Raw genomic sequence first — 18,630 nt, 5'->3', positions numbered from 1 at the left:
TGACACACACACACACACACACACACACACACACACACACACACACACAATATACACTAAACCAATGGGTATATGAGTTGGTGCAATGAGTTTAAACATGTCCCATGATGGGAAAATGAACGAATAGCAGGTGGAGCTTACCTGCACTGAAAGACAACCAGTTCTCAGTGAGAGACACACCCTAAAGCAAGCTGGATCTGCTCCTAAAAGCTACTGTTAACTGCCGTAGTCTATGGTTTTTACTATGCCACATTGTTTGTGTGGAGCAGCAGCTTCGAAACTGGTGTAAAGCAACGCCAGGCAAAGGGCACCACTGGGGGCTTGCTTGTGATTTAGGCTTTTAAAGGTTATCAAAGAGGATCTGCATTGTACTTTTGTATACTGTATTTTTTATAATAATTCAATCAAACCAAAAGAAAAATCACCTTGAAACCGAACAAAGCCATTTGTTATTCAAAATGGTCGAGACAGGTTTGCAACCTGTATTTGCATGTTACCCTGACAACAGCAATGACTGGTCGAAGTATGTATTTTTGTGTGGGTGTTCTGAGAGAGAGAGAGAGAGAGAGGGGGGGGTAGAGGGAGGGAGGGAGAGAAAGTGGGAGGGAAAAGGGAAGAGTTTGTCGGCGGGGTAATGTTGAGAAGATGTGCATTATATTGTTTACACAGCGCTAGGACAGTTTGACCTGAGTAATGAATGGAGCAGGTTTTTTCTCCTTTTACATTCCTTTCTTGTTCTCATCTGTCCCATGCCCCTCCCTTCCTCTTTTGGCCCTTTTTGACCACTCTTCCTGAAACACAATCTCTAGGCTACGGTAGACCTGCTACTGTAATCTGAGAAGCTGCTCAGCAATTGAAAACAAACAGCCTGTGTTTAGTATGTATACTAATATATATATATATATATATATATATATATACACTATTTTTGTCTGTGCAGAAGCCATGCCATCACTTTGCGCAACAACCTTTTTTATTCTCTCTCAAATAAAAGAACATTCAGAAAACTTTTAGCAGTTTTATTTATTTCCGGAATTATGTTCATAGTTGGAGGGGAAATGTTGTGTGTGTATACTGCACATATCTTCAGTTCAACATATAATCAGACATAATCAGCTACAAAACGCGACATCATGTCAGGTAGATTATTCAACACAACACCTCCAGTGAGAGGAGTGCAATTACGCCACAATTAGATGACTCAAAGCTGTCTGCGTGTGTGCTTTATGTTTCTGTTTTATGTCCATGGGAAAGCTAATGTGTTTGAAAATGGAATGTAAGGGATCTTAATATTCACAAACATAAGGCAGTGTACATTAAAATTCACAAAGCTGGCAGATTATTAGAAGAAAGCCAGAGGCAAATGAATATACCAGCAATGACCATGATTAAAGTTGAGACATACTTCCAGACATACATGACCCTCTCTGCCTTAGGCGATGCGGACAGGCGTGACACTTTAACAAGGTTGCCATAGCATTTTGATTGAACCTACCTGCCTGTTTGCAAGACTCAACTAGTAGGTGAAAGTTCATGACTTTGTACACCTCACCTCAGAAGATTGCAAAACGTTGGCCATTTCTGATAATGAATGACATTCACACAAACATTTGGTACAACATAGATAAACAGTTACAGACATTGGTCATAATAATCATGTATGTTTATCATATAGAATACTTAAAGATAAGTACTTTGACATAAAACGTATATACAAAATATAGCACAAGTAGGCCTATTCATAAAAATAAATAACTAAATAATTTTATGTCAATAATATTAATTGTTACTTGTAATAATTGTGCTTACCGTTTTATGTTTAACTTTATGTTTAACTAACTTGGCTTCATGAGTACATTGATGCATAGTTTACCAGAATATGGTAAAACTTCTTAACTGATAGTAGGTTAGGTGAGAATACTGTATTTTGCTGATATATGTCATGCAAAGGCATATTTAACCAAGTGTTGTTAAAACACTTACCAATGATTATGGAAATATATATTATATTATCCTATCTATTATACCTTATTGATCAGTGGAATAGCAATTTTCTATTGGCTGCAAAGACAGCACAATTGACATGACACAATGACATTTGTTTACTTCTGATTATGAACTACAATTCTATAGAGCATACCATTAATCATATTTAATGAAGCAATGTTGATAATGCAACACCATCATTAGGGGGTGCCAGATATTTAGTTTAAAAACTGACATGGAGCTCAGACAGAAAGCTTGCTTAATTCCTTTCTTTTAATTGCTTTGCGAATGGAGATTAAGTTGAATAACTCATGTAAAGATCTAACTACAACAAAAAAAACGTGTTTTTAGCCTGTGGCTATAGGTTCTTATCTTTGATAGGTGCCACCGAAGAAAGAGGGTGTAAGAGTTAAAAACATATATGAAGATGGTAAACATTGACTTCTGACAGTTTTGAAAAGCTAGCAATCCAAGTAATATATTTGTATGTTTAAAAGTCAATCTGCAAATTGTTGTTGTTTTTGTTTGCTTCATCGTTTTCTGTTGGGTAGGGTTTGTCAATACAGTACATGAATGATGACCGATGAGCATGCTGCACTAATAATACAATATCCCATCTGCACCATATAAACTGTATAAAAAATGATAAATGTAGCTGTACTAGTGCCTCATTCGTGCAATGGTTTTATTGTGAACATTGTAAATCATTGAATCCAAACACACTCTTGGTGCATGCCCCACCCTAAGAAATTGTCTACAGCATTTGAAAACAAATGAAACGTTATACAGGAATCCTGTTGGACACTAAGCCTGAGATAACATGTCAAATGTGGAGCTTAAACATGCAGTAACAACACAAAGAAGAACAGGTGACAGTACAGTTACAGTACAATGAATGAATGAATGATATAGACTTAAAGATGGGTGTGACAGATAGCAAGGGAGAGGTGCTAACATCAGCAGAATGGTGGCTGTGGGGAGGAGGTAGGAGCAATTCTTTCCCGACATAACATAGCAATGCAACATTCCTTTGCCTACTCCACCCTGGTTTTGAATGTGGGCCTGTACATACATACTAACACACTTACGCACACACACACACACACACACACACACACACACACACACACACACACACACACACACACACACACACACACACACACAATAACAGCACTGCCTACAGTACTGTGAACAGAATTCAGCATGAACATTTTTACCTAACTAAAGAAACGCTTTGAAAAGCTCACTGTAATATTGTCATGCAAGCATCAACCATGAGGATGATATGTGAGCATATTATGCAGCACATGGTGTTCAACCATTCATTATCTCTGGTGTCCTTGGAAACAAACCTTTTAAGTGGTGTAAGGATCAACAGCAGGGACAGACTACAAATAAATAATGGTCCTGTGGATGAGTCAGACTGACCTATATAACCGCATGAATGTTCAATATTCCTTCATTCATTTATCAATTCAATTCAAACTGCTGCAGAATTGGCCAGGCAGGCAGCCGATGGCAGTCCTGGAACACACTTTTATAATCCTCCAGAACTCACAGAAGGCCTGTCCTCCTCTGCTCAACAGAGACAACTGAGACAGAGATGTGCTGTGTTCAAACATTACAAAAGGGCTATAGGGAAAATAGGACTAATGGGAATTATACGTTTGAATTGATGACCCTGCATTTATTCAGGAAATGATTGTAGCCAAAATAGTCATTGCAGCATGAGGTATGGTGGTCGACTTCCTGTTTGAACTCAAATGAACCCAAACCAGTTGTTGATGTCTCTTCAGTTATCTTCCCCCAATTATTGCAAAGGATTCTTACTAAAAGAAGAACTCATGACTGAGGAATGTGTCCTTATCAGCCGTGAAGTAGCAGAGTGTCCCCTTCTGGCCCACTGAGAGAGACCTGCTGAACTTCAAACATCAACATTCTCAAAATGGTACTTATACAGAAAAACAGACGCTTTTGTGCAAGGCGTCTCAGTTATTGCAAGCAACAATTAATGCAAAAAATGCAAAAACCAGTGAATAATACTGTACTGAACAGTACTGCAGGTGTTAGACTTCTGGTAAGAGGCTGGCCGGTGGATACTGGAACATTGCTATTAATAGATTTCCATTGTGTTGGTCAGATCTGTGACTCTTTCAGACGAGGTAGGTGCATTGTTTCTCATAGGAAAACAATGTGTTGACCAGGCATGAGACTACAAGGGAAACTGACCAGGATTCCCCCACTCACAGAAAATAAATTAATATTTCCAGATGTGATATTCTGAAAAGTTTGTGTAAATGAAGCACATAAAAAAAAACTCAGCGAAGGTCCAGTAGCCATTGCTCTCTCTCTTATCATTCCAGCTCTCTCTCTCTCTCTCTCTCTCTCTCTCTCTCTCTCTCTCTCTCTCTCTCTCTCACACACACACACACACACACACACACACACGGGCGCACTTGGGTGGGTGCAGTCTACAAGTTGTTTTACAATCAGCTGTGGGCCAGCTCAGACCCATGGACTATGCTACATTTTTAAACCGGTCAGACGTGAAACTCACTTTGACGGGGGAAGATATCCCCCAGATTCGAGTCGACACGCCCTCAGAGTAGGCCTATAGGCTACTTGAGCTCCGATGAAATCGGCGCTTTTGCCTGGAAAACACCATTCTCGAAAGGACTTTGCCCTGCCTTCAACCACCGATTCAGGGTGCCTAACAACTCGGAGCCAGTGTTGCGACACGATGGCCCCGGGTGGCATATTCCGCCTCTGCCTGATCGTCACGGTGAGTGGAACTCGGCCAATTATTATACACCAAAAGTTTCGCGGCCTGAAAGGGAGGCTCTTCTGAACCGTTATATGCGACTTGGTGCTGTTGGTCCGATTCGACGTATCCGGTTCGGATGGTTTCTACTGTTAATGGGTGGTGGGAAATGCATTTTAGATCAGCTCGGTGACAAAAGACGAAGAAACAAACATCAGTAGAGGAGGAAGGGTGGTTTGATGCATGGTCTATGAGTGAAAAACATTAGTTTACACGTCACACGTTTGTACGTACGCACGTAAGCAAATACACATGTTGAACTCCAATAAAGTGCCCCTTTTTAAGGAGCGCTCCTCATTTTAAATTCTCAGCGTGGACGTCTCTTTTAGCAGAGACTGCATGTTTCTACTTCATTCATCGTGTGAAGTCCCTTATCATGTTCTCAGCACACAGCCACACATTCTATCCAGACCCAGATCTACGAGATACAATGGCACAAAACCCCCTTCAGAAACTGTTAAATAATTTACACAACCAGGATATGTTTTTAAACTGGAGCATTGTAAGGATTCCTAAGCGAATGTATTATTTAATTATACTTTAAACTAGCACAAACAGTAAATGTCATGTTAATCCTGCTGAATGCGGCATTACATTGCTTATTATGATACTGGCGTAAAATGTGTGTTATTCGATCTATAAGATCTTTGATCATTTCGTTTTGGTGGGTGCTTGGCTATCACGAATGATGAAATCATGGTGATTATTATTCTTTAATCACCATCTTTTTCTGCCTCCCCTAAATAGATCTTAGCTCAGCCTGCTCAGTCCTGTTTTCCAAGCTCCATCAGAGCCCAGGTCCCAGTGAAGATTGACCCCGGCTATGTCATCTCACAAGGTTTTTACACTATGCCAAACTGTCATGTCATGCCATGGTCCACACAACCTACCTACCACAACCTCTGCTCTTGTCTTGGTTGTACAGACGGCTGTCATTCATTTTGACTAGTTGTAGTAATAGTCGGGTGGAGGGCTGTTAATGGTTGCTTTGAGCTAGATTCGTTTTTTTAAGTAATCCGATATTGTTAGGACTTGCGTATGGTAAAGCAGTATTCCAAACTAAAATGGTCACACATGTCATGATATATATATATATACCCACCCAAGCAGATGTATATATTGATTTAGAAAATCAAAACAATATAATTATTGTGGATCCTCATGAAAGTAATACATGTTATAGTTTATGAATGGTCTAGCATCTATGAAGTTGTATTTTGACCTGGTAAGTCCCCAACCTGATTGTCTCTGTTTCTTGGATTCCCTGGCCAGTTCCTTTAGATCACTGTGGGGATGTTGGACTGCAAATTTTCTCTTCTGACCCACACTTCACGGTGAACACTAATGGGACCATAGTGGTTGCTGTGGTCTCCATGGTGACAAAAACCAGGTCATTTGGGGTGTGGGTAAAGGCAGGGCAAGGTCAACCCCGGAGGGTGGATGTACAGCTCATTCCAGATTCTGAACAGGTGAGGTAAAAAAACAAGAACCGGTCAAATGGGGGGCATATTCTGTGCCAAATTCATCTAGATTAATTACAATTGTTTGCTGAGCTTTGTCAAAATATTTTCTTAGCTCACACTTCACCGCTCATTTACCAATATAAAACAAGGGGGGGTGGATATGCTTCTGAAGTATCAAAACTGTGTTGTGGGCTACTGGGCATAGCCTGTCCGATCACCACCATGATCATCGATGTTATGCCGGGAAAGAATTGCCCCCACCTCCTTCCTACAGCCACCCTTCTGCCACCCTTCTGCTGATGTTAGCACCTCTCCCTTGCTATCTGTCACACCCATCTTTAAGTCCACAAACGTATAGGAAGGTGAAAGAGAATAACAACAATAGTGGCAACAGCATAATAACTTCATATATATGAATGTCGATACTCTCATATCAAGCTGGGGGTTCTCGTAACCACACCCTATTTCTAAACAGGCTGGCGATCGTGAGTGTGTTGTGCCCTTCTTAAAACATTTGTTTTTAATCGAGATACATCTAGATACAATACAGCTGTTGGTTTTAGTCCACTGAAAGATGCACATATATTGCATTTAAAAGAGCAGTTGGTGATTGATTTAATATAACTAATTTGAGTGTAATTTGTTAGAAAGGACATAATCATCCATCAGCTATTATTGGGTGAAATGCATTTTGAGGATTGACTCTGAGCCTACCTCTGTATGAGATGTGATTTTAGACTCTAATTTCTGAGCAATTTGGGCATCTCTTACTTTATGGGTTCGGGAATCAATTTTGCCTGTCAATCACTGGTGCGTGAATGCAACACTTAAATGGTGGAGAAAGGCAGCGAGGGATATAGCAGACATTTTTAGGATTGTTCTTTTCAAAGTCTTGCTACCTTCAAACTGTCAGTACATATCAGATCAGAAGAGAGCTTCAGAGTGTGTGTCAAAACGTGATGGAGCATGAAAATGCTTACATTACATTTCACATCCCATAGTTGCAGCAATACACTCTGCATGCACAGAGTGCTCCATGGAACCAGGCTCACAAGCGCTTCAAGAGAAGGTGGAGCCCGCTGCCTTTCAACATTATTGAAAACGCCTCGCCTCCCTTCCCAAAAGAAGTCGAGCTGGTATGGCCCTTAAGGTTTCCCTCACCTCCTGGATTCATATTGTTTTCTCCCCTTGTTACCATCTCTCAATAATACCTGAATAACTGAATTGTTTTTTATCTTAGTTTGAATAGCTAACAGCTCATCAAACATGCACACACACACACACACACACACACACACACACACACACACACACACACACACACACACGCACACGCACACCCTAACTCCCTTGGATTCTCTAGACCTCTGAAATAGTTTTGCTCTTTAATCCTATTGATGTATTGAGAATAATGCATCACCTGCCTGTCTTCAGACAGCAACAACAAACCGCCTCTCTTCTCCATTGTCAGATCGGGTCGGACTCGTCTGTGAACTATACAGTGTACTACAGCATCGAGGGTCCAGGAGTTACCCAGCCCCCGATGAACGTTTTCTCGGTGGTTCGTGAAACAGGCATGGTGATAGTGCACAGTGCTGTGGACAGGGAGCAGTACCCTAAGCTGGTGGTGAGAAAATATACCCATAGATGCCTGCATCCTTGTTTATTTACTATACACACAATGGAAGCAAACAGGAAACTAGTCAGACTGAGGACTTTGGAGACGTAGACATTTCTAATGGAGGATCAGCCGTTAAGTTAGTTGTCATAACAACTTTATTGAATCCTTAATAGCGCCTGCGTTTGCTTCTAATTCTGGGTGTTCTATTCTGAAAGGAGACATTTGTGTCTTCTATGTACAGTTTCAAGCCAGGGTGACTGACAAATTGACAGGGAAGGAGACTGACCGCCCCCTGGACATCACTGTCTTGGTGTTGGACCTCAACGATAATCCCCCCACCTTCTTAGGACCCCTGGAGTTTCAAGTAGTCGAACAGTCAAGACCAGGTCAGTGGAGCTAAAAGCCCTTGTTGCAACTTTCATGGAAAATATTCAACAGAGGAAAAACCTGAAACTAATGGTTGGACCTGTGTGTTCGTTTTAACAACAACATGCTAAAGATAAATCACCTCCATGATGCTCAAAACATTATTATGCAGAAATGGCACAATATATTTTGCAGGTTTTTTGTTAAATATATTTTGTTCACTGAACTGTTCCCTGGTAAAAATGCGCCATACAATACAATACACCAATTCTTCAGCCGCAGGTAATCTACTACTTCCATTCCAATTGTCAAGAGTCTCGGCCTGTCTTTTGAACTCTCTCAGATACAGCGGTCGGGGTCGTGACTGCCACAGACAGAGATGAGGCAGGAACTCCTCACACGCAGATTAAATTCAGCTTGCTGACTGAAAACCAGCTTTTCAACATTCATCCCCAATCTGGAAAGATCACCACGAAGTCTGGCACCTTAGACAGAGAGGTTGGAAGCACCACATTCTTATGAAGTGACATAGCCCTTAGCAGGGCTGGATTAGGGCTATGAGGGCACTTGGGCCCGTGCCCAGGGGCACCAACCATTGTTGAATTGTTGAAAGACCATACATTACTCGTTTATGAATATTGTCAGAATTGAGTTGATCCACATGTTCGCGCAAATGTGCAATAGCTCAACTTGATAAATAGGAGACTGCGATTATGACAAATGTTTGGGATAGCGCATACTAACCAGGCTCAAGCATGATATAACTTTAGACAATGCAGAACGTCTTTTGGAGTCACGGCGTTCTTATGGGTATAGTTGAGGTATAGGGCTAAAAACTAAAAACAATGACCTAGTTGACTTGGCTTTATCACATTTCAGGTCCAAGCCACGATTCCTGTTACTGTTGAAATTCGAGATATGAATGGAGCAAAGAGTGGTCTGTTCAACACCGCCATAGCCACCATCACACTGGTGGACGTTAACGACAATCCTCCCACCTTCACAGAAACCATTGTAAGTTATTAAGTTATTTCTCCTTTTGGTCATGCATCATACATTATCAAACGAGACTGTGGATTTGTTACCACCCGGCTCTTGGTTGTAACAAAATGAAACAGGGAATTACATCATATCATAAGTATTTATTTGTGAAACAAGATAACAAGGATAAGGATAAGGTCAGTTAATCAGTGGCTTCATGGGTTTATGAGTGGATTATTGTGAAGGGTGGGGTTTTGTGTGTGCACAAAGTAAGAAAAAACCTGTACAGCTTGTCACAGGATTGTAAAATGGAGCAAAGTGAAACTTTTCATTTTAAAGGGTAGGGTAGGCCATTTGGAGAAACCAGCCAGAATAGGCTACATTTTGAAAGTATACAACTGAAAGTATCCTCCCCTCTGGCCTCCCTCCAAAGCCACTCCCCAAAAGACATGACTAACTCCCTTTAGCTGTAGCAACATATCTGCCTAGCCTTGTGGATGACTCCGGTCATGCTCAATGGGTGCACCGGCAGAGTGGGCACAGATAGGTAGTTAGACAAACTGCTAGCCCATCCAATCATTTTATTCATGTCAAATTAATTGTCAGGACAGGACAAAAATCATACAAAATGTGAAGTATCATTTTAGGATTTCATTCAATGCATATGAAAATGCTTTATAATCATCAATATGCAATAACTGCTAGAAATCTGGAATTGTTCACACACTTATCTGAAACATATCTTCTGTTAGCTATATATCTGTTAGACATATATATTTTTATGTTTTTATGTTTCCTTATTATTGGTGTTACTATCTGCCGCTACAGATTAATTTGAACAAAATTCCATGTATTTCATATTTGCTCAAATAATGGTTAATTAATGGTTAAATAATTGATTAATTTTTTTCTGAAATATCTGCAGGCTTAGTTTTGTGTTGGTCATTACAGCTTTTATTATATAAAAACTGTGTAATGGTTGTGTGCTACATACCTGGTTATGGTTGGAGGCTGTCAGGTCGCTTACCATAACCTTATCTTACATCCAACTAGAACAGCTTGTTCCATACGTTAAAAAATATGGCCTAGTGCAAATGTGATGCTTGTCATTGCCATCTTTGCTAACTTAACTGATCCGTTAATCACAGAGTTCATCTCTAAAGAATATCAAAATTCATCTACATCCCGAATCAGTGACAGACTGGGATCCAAAAACGGCCCTGGCATTTGCACATTATAACAGGCCCCGTGGATGGAATTGTTGAGGGGGGGGACGGGGGGACAGGATTGTTGACGGGGGGGGGGGGAATTTGGCATCGTGAGATAGCAGTAAAAGACCGTCAATGCACACTATTTATGCTTGATAGTGTGCCGAGAGATAATGTGGGGCCGCCGTTGCGATGAAGGGGCCGCTCCGTGATTGACCGGCCCAAACGGCCCACGCGGCCCTTCTGGCATCTGCCCAAATGCCAGACCGTCCAGTCCGTCACTGTCCCGAATGCATTACATTGTATTTTCAATTTACAATAGTGTTTGTTTGTTTATTTGGACAGCTCAAGGCCAATGTAGAGGAGAACAAAGCTGATGTGTTGGTTCTAAGGATACCTGTGGAGGACAGGGATGAAGTGAATACCCAAAACTGGAAGGCCAAATTTGTGATCACCCATGGAAATGAAAACAATGACTTTAGGATGGACACCGACCCCACAACCAACGAGGGACTACTTTATGTTGTCAAAGTGAGTCAGAATTCTCATTTCAAGTTATGTAGGCATAGCACCTATACTCCAGTACAAATATTTATACTGTTAAATGTATGTGAATACGCTTATTGTGAAAAGAAACGTGGTCTGCAACGCCGACTCATGAACTGTGTTGAAAAATTGGACCACTGACACCATTGCTCTGGGAGTTTTTGTTCTGGGTGGGTTCTAATTTGGATATATATACGACAATAATTGTTAAACTTCTCTGCAAATGTTTGGCAAAACAGTTGATTCACAACAATATATAGGAAAATAGCCAAGTGTGATGCACCCCAAAAATAAGCACCTGTATTGTAAGATCTTACACTTGAGTGACCGTTGCCTAACCCTATTCCCAGCTTTAAATATTGCAACACAATCATGTTATTTACAAGCCCTTGTTTGAAACAGGATGGGTCAGCAAATAGTAATTTTAGGACAAGTGTGTTTAGATTATATTTATTATATTTTCTCAGTGGTTCAATTTGGTGGCAAGGGATGACATTCAACCGCTACATAAAAAACAAATTGAGTAAAATGATCCGTCCGATTCTCTATCATTGGGTCTAGATTGTTATAGCCACTGAGGACAACAAAGAGATCTTCACCAACACCACGGTGTAAACACAATAAATCATTGTCAGTGTCTCAGGGATTCTGGCTGTTAAGCTCAGCTCCTGCAGCTGAGTTCCACATAGAGCTGTCAGAAATATGTGAATTGTTTGTGGTCACATACATGGATGTGTGCAGTATGTATGTGTATGATGTTTGCCAATTACATGCATTGGCCAATCTCATACACACCACATATGCAATCTCGATTTCTGCAGTGGCTTTTAGCTTACATGTGTATGTGGATGCTTTGAGTTACATTTCGTAAAAGTGTGTGTGTGTGTGTGTGTGTGTGTGTGTGTGTGTGTGTGTGTGTGTGTGTGTGTGTGTGTGTGTGTGTGTGTGTGTGTGTGTGTGTGTGTGTGTGTGTGTGTGCGGCATGTGTCTACGTGTGCAGCATAGCTCATGCAAATGAGATGGTGAGATAAGATGGCCACCAGGGTGTAATAGCTAGACTGTTATTATTAGAAATTATCCAATGTGATTGCAGGGGCTTGGTGACAAATCTCTCACATAGACACAGCTAGCATATCCCTGTTGAGTTGACCTCACCTGACCATTTCACATTTGCATGCAATTCTTATTCTGGTAATAGTTTGCATTCTTGGGATTTGAGTAACTTGGCAGATTTCTTAATTTCGCCTATCTTTTTTTTTGGCGTTTTATTTTATACATTTATTTCTACAGATCCACTTTAATATTTCCCCACTCAATAACATTATTAGAACACGTTATTTCAATAGTTGGTGCAGAAACTTTTTCAGCTGTACCCCACCTTATGCCACCGACAGCCTCTGGACTACGAGAAGGGCAGGTTGGTCGCACTGATAGTGTCTGCCCAGAACGAGGTTCCGCTGGTGAACAGCCTAACCTCCTGGAACTCCATCCCCGTGGAGGTGAGCGTGAGCAATGTGGACGAGGGCCCTGAGTTTTCCCCGCTCAACAAAGTGATCCGGGTGAGGGAGAACACTCCCATTGGAACTATTATAGGCTCCTACATGGCTCTGGACCCAGAGACCAAGAGCAACACCGGCATCAGGTACGTTGTGGTGAAACAGGCATGCACGGAAGGAATAAAATAATAATAACAATCTATAATTTATTGCTTTTTATAAAACGGGTGGCTTAAATCAAGCGATCTGATTGGTTCCCAACTGTTGTATATTGAGCGTATACACACAGCTATGACGCCCATTCCGTTTACAGAGTTCAGTATCACTCCTTGCCTAACTTGAACTGTTGTTTATTTATATATAAAAGCAATAGCATAGTTCACTGAAGCCTAAAAATATGTTGATTGCTGGAGAGGGTGGAAATGTTGTAAAGCAATAGGCACACGGTGAGTGAACTTGATAGTAGGCTAAATTGCCGGCAAACCAAGCTACCGTCTCTAGCCTTCTCTCTGAAGGACGCTACAGTGTGTTGCATTGCAACCGCCGTACACTTTGCAAGCAGCCAGGAGGGACTACTTTTTTGTATTTGTTAAAAAGAATGCTTTTCCGACTTTCTCGCTTTTTCAAAATTTAGGGTGTCTATGACTTTCATTTCGCCATACTTACATAACGTTTTATAAAAGCAATAGATCACTTCAGTCAGTGAAATGTTCTCATTATACCACTGTGGTATAATGAGAACATACCACAGCCTGTCGTGATCTATTGCTTAAATATAGTGCTTTTCAAGTTAGTGAGTAACTTAGTAAGTCTTATGGTTTTGAAAATTTTGATTTAAAGCAACATAGTCAGTCTTTAATGCTAGACACATATTCCTTTGTGTGTGTGTGTGTGTGTGTGTGTGTGTGTGTGTGTGTGTGTGTGCTTTGCATGCATTTAGATACCTCAAGGTGTCTGACCCTGGCTCCTGGCTGAGTGTGGGTGAGGAAACAGGGGAGCTGAAGGTCACCAACCTCATAGACCTGGAGTCTGACCTGGTGACCAATGCAATGTACAACATCACCGTCAATGCTGTTGACCCGAGTGAGTGCTGAAAAAGTCTTCTCTCTCACTACATGTGGATTGTAGAAGTAATGTACTTAAGAAAATACACTTTGTGTTGAGGTTATAAACAGTGGGTATCTGGCCTCTTCTACCACGGTGGTTATAGAAGATGATTTTGTATAAAATTGAACTTGTCAAATGTGGTTTACATTGAAAACCAGAAAAATATATTTTAACAGGACCATAAAAAATAAAATAATGCAAAAACGTGTAGGGTTTTCTGGTATGTAACCGATTGTAACCCTCACTTTGTGTCTCAGGTTCTAAGTCAGGCATGGGCATGGTTACTCTGCTGATTGAGGACACTAATGACAATGTGCCTGAGCTGCTGGATCGGGTTCTAGTGCTGTGTGAGGAGGAAGGAAAGAGGGGTTCGGTTACCGTGGTAGCACACGATGCAGACCTATTGCCTTACTCCAGTCCCTTCAACTTCCAACTCTCTGGAGAGTCACCGAAAAAATGGAGGCTGAGAGATGCCAAGAGTGAGTACAATGAAATAACACATGATTTACTGAATTTCTCTAATTAACTTTCAATGCGTGTCGCCTTATTTACACCTATTTCCACTTTTATTCGAATACAAATAATTTTGCTGCCAAAAAAAAGATACAAATACTGGGGTCTCTGCACATCCCTATATATATATATATATTAGTGCTGTCAAACGATTAAAATATTGAATCCAGATTAAACGCATTAATCTCATAGTTAACTCGCAATTAATTGCAATCAATCACACATTTTTATCTATTCTAAATGTAACTTGATTTATTTTTGTCCATGGAAAAGTGGATCGGCATGCTTTGTGCAAATGTTTTTTTTATTGAAAACAACATTGGCATATACTGTAGTGTTCACTTTTACACTCACATTCTCACTTGGAGCAGCAGTCATTCACACTTCGAGCAAATAATCTCTCACACAATGTGACACTGTCCATCACGTTAATATTGCGCTAAAAAAAATTGACGCCATTAAAATGGGTTTGCGTTAAAGCCGTTAATAACGCGTTTAACTGACAGCACTAACATATATATATATATACATGTACACACACACACACACACTTATTCACTCATCCTCTGCCTCTTTCTTCTCTTGAACTCTTTTTTGTCATACCTCTAGTTCCCATTTCTTTCTTTTTCACTCTTTTAGGTAATTTTAGTTCTTACTTTCACCATATATATTTCATAAAATGCACATTATGGTTAGCTCTTATTATCCTGGCTTTTAAACTCCCTCTCCACCACCTAACTTCTCTCATTAGACCAGCAATCAAAATAATCGAAACGTAATAATAGGAGTCGAGTGTATGCCTGCTGTGTATCCAGCCGGACAGCCTCACCTTTTATACGTTTCTCAGAGATGCCACCATGTCAAGGCTGAAATTGGCAGTGTTGTTTGGGGGAGGGGGGCTTTACATCTACTTTGGCAGATTAATCATTCAATGAGGTATTACTACACCAGACTACTATTATCTTGTATGACTCGCCTCCCTCTGGAGGTTGCCTGGAAATATCCACTTCTTCTAGAGATCTATTGTCTCCTCCTCTCCCTCCAGACATCTCTGTGGTGCTGGAGCAGGCCGTGGACATGCCGCGGGGGGACTACGAGGTGGAAATGCGCATCGCGGACCTCCAGGACAATGGCGACGTCCAAGTGGTGACCATGAAAGTGTGTCGGTGCGTGGGGGGACAGTGTGAAGCCGCCAGGAGTTCGGTCGGAATGGGAGTGTGGGGCATTTTGGCCCTGCTGCTGGCTCTGGCCATGCTGCTACTGCTCTGTGAGTGTGACGGAATAACACGCATGTCTTCGGACAATAGGGACACAACTTCCTCCATCACTACAATACGAAAGAAATACTAGGACTTTCTATACAACTAAACCAATACTAGGACTTTCTATACTACTAAACCAATACTCAGACTTTCTATACTACTTAACCGATACTAGGACTTTCTATACTACTTAACCAATAATAGGTCTTTCTATACTACTTAACCAATAATAGGACTTTCTATACTACTAAACCAATACTAGGTATTTATGTACTACATAAACAATACTAGGACTTTCTATACTACTTAACCAATACAAGGACATTCCTGCACATATGAAAACGCATAGCTTTCTGCCATACGGCATGTTTTGGCGTGCTCTAAAGTAGCTTCAGTGCAACAGTTGAACTAGAAAGAACTAGAAATCATATCCTGATGCAAACTAGTAAAGTAAAGCCTTAAGGGTTTAGAGAAAACATTTTTTTTACAGGTTTGTACATATACACCCATAATGGAACGACAGAACATTTTGAATATGCTTATCTTCTCCGACTTGTAATTGTTTTATGTGCAGAATCAATATGAACAAGCAAAACTAATGATTTACATACCAAACATACTTGTATGACACGTTTATGGTTTTTGGGTTGGGGGGCTTCAAATTACATACTAAGAGTGTTGATTGATAGATGTATGGTATATATTTAAGGGGCTCCTCAATAAATGTATCTTATTATCCACTACACATACTATACACTTATTCTAAAAGGTCCCAAACACACTTTTGGGGGAGTTTTTACAGCTAGTATATTAACTGCATCCCCACACACTGTTTCTCTCTACCATATAGGCCTCCTCTTTGTGGTTGTCTGCAACTCAAGGGGAGAGAAGATGTACATAGATGATTCCAGCGGAGGCATGCTTCTACACTCCAACACAGAAGCTCCAGGCGAGGAAGTGGTGGGCATGCATCTTATCCCAAAGGCATAGCACTTACAACTAGCTAAGATAAACCATCTTAGGGATTGATGGGTAACGGGTCCAACGACCCATGAACATCGAGAATGTGTTGTTCGGGGGCGCCTCCTCGCCCGCTAGCTGCATTTTTATTAATGCAGACATCTGGGAGACGCTTCACTCTCATTTAGGGCTTTATTGCTGTTCAGGCTTTTGCTATCTCCACATTCTCTAATCAGATTGGGGCTGTTGCAGATGACAACTGAGCTGTACAAGGAATCTTTATCTAACATAGCATATACATTTTTCATGTATAAATTAACATTAGATGTAGATGGAATATTTTTATTAATGTCTTGTCTGGACCAATGGTCTGAAGGTAACGGAAAAACAACATTAGCACAAGATTTCTCGCTATCTGTATGCAAAAACATGGCTTCTCTTTTCCTCAATAGAAATCAGCTAATCTGCTCATGATTCCTACTGTGGATGCGATCGACAGCTCCGCCAAGGGGACGGGGCTACTGGACCGGAACCAGAACGTGTCAGCGGGTGACATGAGTGGGATGACTCAACAGACCATGGGCCAGCAGCAGGTGTACCAGTCCAGTCGCCGGGACTTCATGTCTAACTCGGTGCATCATCAGAACAGTTTCTACACCTCAGGTGGACAGTACCGGGGCAGCGCCAACTACTCAGACTCGCTGTACCAAAAGCAGGCCAACCACTCCCTGCTCAACACCTGGGACACCAACAAGCTGTACCTGGACGAGGTATTTCCCTACCTTCTTTTTTCAAGTTTAACGAGAAACAACCATTTACATTTTTTAAATAAACATTTGGGACGTTTAGCAGGTACAATGCTAAGTACTATTTTTAAGTGCAAGGACGTACAATATACAATAAGTGCGTACATTGAGTGCTTGGGCGTACAACATACATTACATACATTAAGTGTGTAAGAGCCTCGAGGGTGGTATGCAGGAATAGACACATTACACTTTTTCGTTTGTGCGGTGTGTGTGTGTGTGTATACACGTACAGGTTTGTAAACGTTATTCATTTATGCAAAGTAACCATTGTCACTCTTCTGCCCTGCAGAAGCTCGACTACTTTGGTGGGGAGATGGAGGTGTGTCACACACTCGACTCACCTCACGCTTACCAGTATGAAGGAGAGGGATCGGCCGCTGGCTCGGTAGGCTGCTGCAGTGAAATGGGCGACCAAGACGGCCTGGACTTCCTAGACTCACTTGGGCCAAAGTTTAAGACGTTGGCCAATATCTGCCTCAGCAAAGAGTCCAGGGAATGAGTGACCTCCAAGCATTCAAAATCGTTATCGTCTCAGAAAATGAAAATTAATCTGTGTGATGTTTGTACTAAAGAAGCTTTAGGTTCATTGACTTAAAGGCGCAGCAGGTAAGGTATAGGAGCTATCATTTGAGTGTCATTTGTTAGAATGCTTTTGTTGTCTTGTCAGCTATTAGTTTGTGAGAATATCCATTCCACTTGACAGACTGCTTCTTTATGAGACCCTTTTGATTTCAGACTGGCTCATTTCTGACCAATCAGGGTATCTGACTGATTTGGGAGTCCATCTTGCCTAAAAAATAGTTCATTCATAACAGACTACCAACAGAAAAATAACCATTTCTCTTTGGCTTGTTAATTGGCCTCTGTTTTGATTGTACCACAAAGCTGTAAACATTGGAATTTTAATCAGGAATATTAACAAATATTTTCAGGATTCATTCGCTTTAAGTAGATGTGGGTGGGTAGGTGTGGATGTTTAGATTTTTTTTAAGTATCTTTTTTACTAAACCAAAAAATGTATTAATGCCCAAATGAGTGGTTAATAAAGCTATAAGGTTTTTGAACATTTGCAAACAGATATTGATCCATATCACATGTGAGAATCTTCATCTATCAGAGCCCGTCTACGGAGAGCCTTGGCACTCTCCATTGAGCCCCATTGTATCGAACTTGGTTGCAGTTCCATTAGAATTCCACTGTGGGTGATTGCATGAGTGCAGATTGAATGGGGGTCTATGGGGTGAGACGGCTAAATGTATTTCTTTCACACGTCTCGTGCATGTCTCATCCTCACCAAACCATTGATTTAAGTTCTGGGGAGATGGGAGCACATCATATGTAGCACCTATCTTGATCCTGCTAGCCTCCATGCTCCATAGATCTCTCCATTTTATCTTCTTCTTCTCCACTCCCTCCCAGTTCACCCACTGCCCTTGTTTTGCCTGTGACACTGCCTTAGTACATCTTACAGTCTCCTCCTGTCTATGT

At 41.1% G+C, this 18,630-nt stretch overlaps 1 protein-coding gene across 1 annotated transcript; it reads left to right on the top strand.

The window, feature by feature from the left end:
* The first annotated feature begins 4,432 nt into the window (after nucleotides 1–4,432).
* On the top strand, nucleotides 4,433–18,206 carry dsc2l (desmocollin 2 like). Its single transcript, XM_084472663.1, has 16 exons — nucleotides 4,433–4,771; nucleotides 5,558–5,648; nucleotides 6,083–6,279; nucleotides 7,275–7,409; nucleotides 7,745–7,900; nucleotides 8,136–8,280; nucleotides 8,604–8,758; nucleotides 9,140–9,274; nucleotides 10,795–10,980; nucleotides 12,390–12,637; nucleotides 13,432–13,574; nucleotides 13,856–14,077; nucleotides 15,157–15,378; nucleotides 16,224–16,333; nucleotides 16,786–17,103; nucleotides 17,432–18,206. The coding sequence occupies exons 1-16, from the start codon at nucleotides 4,622–4,624 to the stop codon at nucleotides 17,639–17,641; spliced, it is 2,823 nt and encodes a 940-aa protein (XP_084328789.1). The 5' UTR covers nucleotides 4,433–4,621; the 3' UTR covers nucleotides 17,642–18,206.
* Nucleotides 18,207–18,630: the final 424 nt, after the last annotated feature.

This window comes from Micromesistius poutassou (genome assembly GCF_964030765.1).
Source record: "Micromesistius poutassou genome assembly, chromosome: 9".
Classification (NCBI taxonomy): Eukaryota; Metazoa; Chordata; class Actinopteri; order Gadiformes; family Gadidae; genus Micromesistius; species Micromesistius poutassou.
This window is presented reverse-complemented; position numbering and strand designations above follow the sequence as displayed.